Raw genomic sequence first — 7996 nt, 5'->3', positions numbered from 1 at the left:
TCATCGGCTACTCTATTAGATTAGCAGCAAGGGAACCATCCCATAGATAGCATAGCACACACCACGACCTTTGATGTACCAGTTGTGGTGCACTGCCTATAGCAAGATATAGCCTAATTAGTCCACTGACGGGGATCGATCCCAAGCCGACCGCGCATCAAGCGAGTGCTTTACCACTAGGCTACGTCTCACCCACTTCTTATTCTACGAATACTCATTCAGACAATACATTCAAATAAATGCCTTGTAAAAAGGTTCAGTGAATAGCAGCTGATAATTCGTTTCTTCGTTTTCATGTACCTACAACACAATCAATTCACAAAGCCATTTTGTTCAAATGTGTTTTATTCTGCACTTCTGACAGTTTTGGAATTTTAACTTCATTCTCTTCAACAATGGCATAACCTGAAAAACAAGAGCAAACGATACAGGTGTTAATGCAAGGCAACAGTTAATACATAGAAACAAATGTTTTATTTAACGACGCACTCAACACATGTTATTAACGGTTACATGGCGTCAGACAATTGGTTAAGGACCACACAGATATTGAGAGAGGAAACCCGCTATCGCCACTTCATGGGCTACTCTTTTCGATTAGCAGCAAGGGGTATTTTATATGCACCATCCCACAGAGAGGGTAGTACATACCACGGTATTTGATATGCCAGTCGTGGTGCACTGACTGGAACGAGAAATAGCCCAATGTGCCCACTGACGGGGATCGATCCCACGCCGATCGCGCATTGAGCGAGCGCTGTACCACTGGGCTACGTCCCGCCACTATATAGTTAATACACCACAAAGAAAAAAACAAATTACCATAATAATAACTGCCACCGAAACAAGACTTTTATTATGTTAGCAGTTTTGTTACTTTGGTGTCCTAACTATTTAACTACCACGACCGCAAATCGTCCACAACAAAGAGAAGATATTCGTGTACCAATCAGAATTGAATTAGCTTTACGGGGATACATAACGTCTAGTCTTTGGCTTGGACTAATCGTTACATGCTGCGCCTTGGATGTCTAGAACATATGCATTCATCACCAAGTCCCGTGTCTGTGTTGTTCCTCATCTTGATGCTGTTATATTATATATGTATATTTGTATTCCTCAATTGCCATCGAACGAAATGCCCCGAGTGTAATAAAGTTCTGTTCTGTTCTCATCTAGGTGCAGGAGTGACATTTTCTCATGGGTTTGTCTGAGAGTGACGAATACAACACAATCATCTGTATCTCTGTAATGTTTTGTTTTAAATACACCTGTGACGTCACTGTATTGTCTTAACGCTCCATTATTTTTCAGTAATGGAGCGATGATTCCATAATTGCGGTGGGGTTTTTTAAACAAACTTCTGTGATAATGTTTTTCGTTTTGTTGTGATTGATCACTGCAATATTGGTCTTATGTTTACTACGGCTGCATACACTTTTTCCCATGGTTTGACGACAACATGTTTCTTGTTGTTTTGTTTCTTTTATTTTGTTTTGTTGTCTTTTTTATGTTTTTGTTGAAATGCACCATTTTATGTTTCATAAATGCTACTCTTTCACAGCTTTTTCTCGTTCCAGCCAGTGCACCACGACTGGCATATCAAAGGCCGTGGTATGTGTTATCCTGTTTGTGGGATATAAAATCATACGTTTTGTAGTTTTTTGTTGATTGTTCGATGCACTATTCAGGTGTTGACCACAACTCCATACAATATCTTTCCTTTAGTAGCAAGCGATCTTTTATATGCACCATCCCACAGATAGGATAGAACATCCCACTGCGTTTGATATACCAGTCGTGATGCACTGGCTGGAACGAGAAATAGCCCAATGGTCCATAGTCGGGGATCGATCACAGACCGAATGCGCATCAAGTGGGCTAATGATTTTTAAAGTGTTAGTGTTCTAATTGAAACAAATGTCTGGCTCAGCCAAGACTGTAATGATTAAAAGGTGCTTCTGTTGTGAGTTTGTCAAAGATCAGTAATCTTATAATGATATAGTTACCTGGTTAATTGATCACTGCTCGTCATTCAATTCTTCAAGAGAGCGGAGGTCATCGTCTAAAAGAAAAAGACAACATTCTGAAAACAGTTCTTTTTTTAACAAGAAATCCAGTTATTTAAATTAATGTGTTGAAATCTGAAGACTGGTTGGTAAAATCATCGCTAATTGACCTACGTGAAAATTGTAAATGTCTTGGTAACCGTGAGCGTAAACGTTTTTAAGCCCTTACCTCTTGGTAGCCACACGTTTAAAATACCTGCTCCCTACTTGGGTCTCTTATTTTCGAGCTTCAATGCAATTACGGTTCAAGCACACTGTACTGGGCACACACACCTGCGCTATCTGTTCAGGGCAGTGGGTTAGTTGTTAGTGAGAGCGAAGTCAATGTTGTGGTCTTACACATACCCAATGAGTTTTGAGTGGGAGCCGGTACCGAGGTGTGAACCCAGTACCCGTCCATCTTAAATCCGATGGTTTAACCACTATACCACCGAGTCCGACACAACTGCATAATGTAAGGATCATACGATTCTCTGAATGACATTATCTAGAAGTTTACAGTGATATTCTAAATCTAGATTCACTATTGTAGATATATTTTCCAGTACATTATATACACACAGTGCTTACCGTTTAATTCTAAATCATCAATTAAGTCTTGAATGTCTCGTTCGTCCAGTGATTCATCCTCCTCGGTGTCGAGTTCTGTCGCAACATCTCTACCTATGAACAGAATGAACCAAGATACCACTGCTATGTTAGAACAAATATATGGAGAAGATTATTGATATTTGTTCTAATAAAAATGTTTGTTCATATAATACGCAATGTAATGTAATACGCAATGTAATATAAACGCAATGTAATATAACACGTTTTTCTCAGATGTTCATCGTTCTGATTGCTTCTCTTCTTTTGGTCTGCACTACCGACAGCCTTCATTGTATTTCAAAACGACCCTTTTTGCGCCCGGATCTATTCGACACTTATACACATATCACGCTAAATATTGAATGCAAAGATAATTCCATAAACACAACCGTGATGGAGGCTGCCATCTTTCTCACTTAACACAGAAGTGGCTATATACGCGGCGGCCGTGTATATAGCCTCGGTCGGCTAAAGAGGGTGGCCATTTACACGGCGGTTATATTGTGTGTGTATGGGGTGGGGGGGGGGGGCCAAAAAGCCAACGGTAAGGCATTTTACTAGTGCCATATTATTAAATCAAGTGTTCACCTCAGATTCGACTGGATTTTTTACTTGGCATTATCTTGCTCTAACGTATTGTTGAACTCATTAATTTTAAGCACATGGCACAACGTCGACACCAACAGAAGCATCCTTTTTGTTAGTATGGGGCTTTTTTAAACCATATTTAAAGACGAATGCCGAAAATGTCTACTATACTGGCTCTTAATTAGTATATATAGTATATAATTCACATTAATAGTTACATTACACACAATATTCACATACAGACAAACAAATATTGAAAAGTGAAAAGTATAATTACTATATGAAAGATATAATCTTATCATTAAATTATATTTTTGTAAATACAGTTGCGTGCTAAGCATTTTATAATTATTTTGTGTTAAAAATTTTCCGCTGCTTATCATCATGATCGCCATCATCATGATGATCATCACCATCACCATCATCACCATCATCATTATCACCACCATCATCATCATCATCATTATCCTCAACATCACTATCGGTGGCATCGACCAAGGTCTCTGATATACCATTTGTGATGTACTGGCTGGGACGAGAACTAACGCAAAAGGCCCACCGATAGGGATCGATCCCAGGCCGACCGCGCATCAAGCGAGCGTTTTACCACTGGGCTACACCCCGCCCTTAATTTTATTTAATAATATATTTTTACTATCAAAGCTGGAAGAAATGACAAAACATACAAGTATGATAAAAGAGAATATTGTTGTTGACTAGTCTACCTTTGATCATGGGTGCATATCCAATGGGACCTGGGAATGTTGGCATTCCGATTGGACCTGGGAATGGACGTCTAATCCAGCGGGGCCATGGTTGATATTGCAACCTGAGAGCGTCACACTGTTGCAAGGCAACACAGGTGAATATCAACAGAAGTACAAACAGCTTCATCTGTAATGAAGAAATGCATAGGCTGAAAATATTGTATAGCAATAATTTGTGCTGTTAAAATGCAACCATTCCCCCCCCCCCCCCCAAAAAAAAAAAACAAAAAAAACAAACAAAAAAACACACAAAAAAACACCAACAACAAAAAAACAAACAAAAAAACAACAAAACAAACAAACAAAAAACACCCACCCAGCCACACATTCCCACAAACAAGAAAAAATCAAGAAAAAACCTTCCCCTAAAAACAATGAAAAAACGTTAATCCACCAAAAATCGAGTAACAACACCCACCAAAACAAACGATAAAAAACAAAACAAAAACAAAGACAACAAAAAACAACCCCACCACCAACAACAACCGCGAACAAGGTAAAACAACAACCCCCACATCACATCGTAACAAAACAACAATAACAACAACAACAACAACATAATAATAAATAAATAAATAAATAAATAAATAAATAAAACCAGTTTGGTGCAGTAGCATTGTGATATCCATCGAATGAGTGATAAAAGTAAAAACATTCCACTTGGCACATAAGATCAGAGATGGCCCAAGGAACATTTCTAGGTACAGGCACATTTCACCACTGATGTTTTAACGTAGCCAAGACGATGTAGCAATTAAACCAGAGAAATAAAACAATATTTAATTGTCTGCCTTAGAAGAAAAGAATAGTCCCTGTGACGTCACTATACTAAAACCAATTTTTGCCACCTGGAGTTTGAAAAAAGTACCACTCTTTACTTTGAGCAGTCCGAAAATGGAATCAACTCTCGTTAAGTCTTGGTAGGCAAGCAATACATTACAAGATATGGCATTTATAGTCCGTCCCACAAGGAACGCATTTTTTCATGCTGTCGAATTTAATACATTGTTACTTATTTCTGAGCCAACTGTTTTCTAAATTGGACACAAAAATAGTTGGGTTTTTAATTTTTTTTTTTTTTTTTTTTTTTTTTTTTTTTTGAATTTCCAAAACACTTTTACTATTCTTACATCCAACAAAACTGAAATTATTTACAAAAAAAAACCCCACAAGAAACGTTTTTGTATGATGGGATGGACTATAGATCTATAGTCTTCCACGGCTTCCATGAACATTGGCGGTTTTTGGGGGTTTTTTTTGTAAATAATTTCAGTTTCATTTGATGAAAAAGTAGAATTGTTTCGGAAATTACTCCCCCCCCCCCCCCCCCCCCCCCCTCCCACATTTTTGTGTGCAATTAAAAAAACCCAACCCAGCCGTTTCAGAAATAGATTGCACTATATATATATGCAGGAACCAACCCTGTCTTTACCATGTTTTTCATTATGAGAATTGGACCCCTTTCAGCATTGCATAACTTAACAGTCAAATCAATCTAATGCCAACAAAACAAGATAACAAGGGGCACTCTTTAGACTGTAACTACACTGTCCTGTCGTAAAATGCACAAGCTGCTATACAAGCTGCAACAGTGGTGTGGCCCTTCAAGTGGCTGCTATGACATTTTAAAAAGAAATGTCGCCATAAATAAATTAATTAAGTAATAAATAACACGATACAATCTCTATTTACTTTGTGAATTGTCAACTAACGAAGATGCAATTCCAACTCATTAAAAACAGTTCGGTACAGGTATTACGTGTTGTAAAACAAAGTAAAACAGCCACCACTTACCTCTATGTCTGATTGGAGCAATGTGGTTTAACCCTACACAAAATCAGCTTTTAAACCTTTCTCCGTGTGGTGTTTGGAGTATATCACCCACAATGTGTGAAATCCGGCTTTTGAGAAAACATCCGTGAACGGCAAACTCGAGTAATTATTTAGATAATGATCGTATTTTATCGTTCCAGAATTGACTGTATTTATTAATGCAAACAGTATTAACACACACACACACACACACACACACACACACACACACACACACACACACAAAACAGTGACAAAAGAAAGACACACACACACCCCTAAAAAAACACACAAACATACAAACATAAAAAGCCAAAGACAACATCATTTTAATTCAAGCATAATATTTCGCCATCAACAGTTCGTGCCGATTGTTTATACATTTTGAAACAGTTGTCACCATTCAAAAGTGACCATTTAAAACAGTTTTACATAAGGAAATATATTTTTTAAAAGATTTACTTTAAATTACAAAGACTATTATTTGAGAAAGTGCACGAATCTAATGTCTATAATATAGTAAAGTAAAGTTTGTTTTATTTAACGACGCCACTAGAGCACATTGATTTTTTTTATCTTATCATCGGCTATCATAGCACAAACCATGGTCTTTGTTGAACCAGTTATGGATCACTGGTCGGTGCAAGTGGTTTACACCTACCCATTGAGCCTTGCGGAGCACTCACTCAGGGTTTGGAGTCGGTATCTGGATTAAAATTCCCATGCCTCGACTGGGATCCGAACCCAGTACCTACCAGCCTGTAGACCGATGGCCTGCCACGACACCACCGAGGCCGGTGTCTATAATATAGAATATAAACATCGGTTTTTTAGAATATAGCATCACCTTTTGTTTATAATATAGCATTGTCTTTTGTTTACAATATAGCATCGTCGTTTGTTTACAATATAGCGTCGTCTTTTGTTTACAATACAGCATCGTCTTTTATTTTCTTCCAGTCATGTACCATTGTTAGATTTGTTTTTAATATCATTTACAATCTAGGTCGCATTCTAACTGAAAAATCGCCAAATGATGAATGACCTATTCGATTTTAAAGTTGTAATATAATCTACAGTTGAATTATGTTGGGGATGTGAGTGAATGAGTGCACACACACACACACACACACACACACACACACACACACACACACATTTATACCCCACTTCTCGTCTCGTCATGGTTTCTATTGTTAATAGTGTAGGTGTATTCACCGATACACCTACGCTTTCCTCCAAAAGTGTACGTGTATTGTCATACACCACCTACACTTTTGGAGGAAAAGTCTAGGTGTATCATGATACACCAACACTTCATTTAACTACACCTGTATTGAAAACAAAACAAACAAACACAAATTATGAATAATACAATGAACCTTTATTGTCATAACTTGCATTGAAATCCGGAAGGTATTTCCATTGTTTCTCTTATATTTGATGAGCACGTGTTCAAATTTGGAGAAACGCACGACTGCGCGACCGTTACTAACACTTTCCGTCACGTTCACACTTGCGATGCTCGGTTGCAACGCATTGTCTTTTAAATCCTACAACACTTGATTAAAGTCTTTAGGTATCCATATTCGGGGAATATAGACGAATTTTCCCTTGTGGTACACGTCCAGCTGTCATAACCTGTACTATACAACACCACGTGTTCTTAGACGTGTTTGCGGGAATCATTAACGTAAATCTCTCCAAAAACATTTCTGAGAGTGGCAGTCCTTGTGCAATTACCTCTTGCAGTTTTATATTGAAGATGTCCATCACTTAATTTGTGCATTTACCACAGTTTGACATCCGATAACCGATGATTAATAAATCAACAACTAGAGTGTTATTGAGTTGTTAAAATCTGCTGAAAACTGTTTTTAAAACAAACAACGGGAGAGACCTAGCCCAGTGGTAAAGCGCTCTCCTGATGCGCGGTCGGTTTATGATCGATCCCCATCGGTGGGCCCATTGGGCTATTTCTGGTTCCAGCCAGTGCACCACGACTGGTATATCAAGGGCCGTGCTATGTGCTATCGTATCTGTGGGAAGATGCTTGTAAAAGATCCCTTGCTTCTGATGGGAAAATATTGCGGGTTTTCTCTCTAAGACTATATGTCACAATTACCAAATGTTTGACATTCGTAGTCGATGTTTAATAAACAAATATTC

At 38.1% G+C, this 7996-nt stretch overlaps 1 protein-coding gene across 2 annotated transcripts; it reads right to left on the bottom strand.

The window, feature by feature from the left end:
- Positions 1-327: 327 nt before the first annotated feature.
- LOC121370740 lies at positions 328-5960 on the bottom strand. Of its 2 annotated transcripts, none has more exons than XM_041496172.1 (5): positions 5810-5960; positions 3974-4142; positions 2640-2732; positions 2010-2065; positions 328-405 (listed from the first exon to the last, which is right to left on the bottom strand). In XM_041496172.1, exons 2-4 carry the CDS (start codon positions 4140-4142, stop codon positions 2022-2024), a joined length of 306 nt encoding a protein of 101 aa, XP_041352106.1. In that variant the 5' UTR covers positions 5810-5960; the 3' UTR covers positions 328-405; positions 2010-2021. The 2 variants fall into 2 exon arrangements, with proteins under 2 accessions (XP_041352106.1, XP_041352105.1); XM_041496171.1 differs by lacking the exon at positions 5810-5960 and adding an exon at positions 5448-5474.
- Between the last annotated feature and the right edge of the window lie 2036 nt (positions 5961-7996).

Source organism: Gigantopelta aegis, chromosome 4 (assembly GCF_016097555.1).
Source record: "Gigantopelta aegis isolate Gae_Host chromosome 4, Gae_host_genome, whole genome shotgun sequence".
NCBI lineage: Eukaryota > Metazoa > Mollusca > Gastropoda > Neomphalida > Peltospiridae > Gigantopelta > Gigantopelta aegis.
This window is presented reverse-complemented; position numbering and strand designations above follow the sequence as displayed.

Coding starts and splice junctions, on each gene's coding strand:
- LOC121370740 (XM_041496171.1), bottom strand. Junction 2,733..3,973: donor ATATGCACCCATGATCAAAG/GTAGACTAGTCA, acceptor TTCTGTTCATAG/GTAGAGATGTTGCGACAGAA. Junction 2,066..2,639: donor TGATGATTTAGAATTAAACG/GTAAGCACTGTG, acceptor TTTTTCTTTTAG/ACGATGACCTCCGCTCTCTT.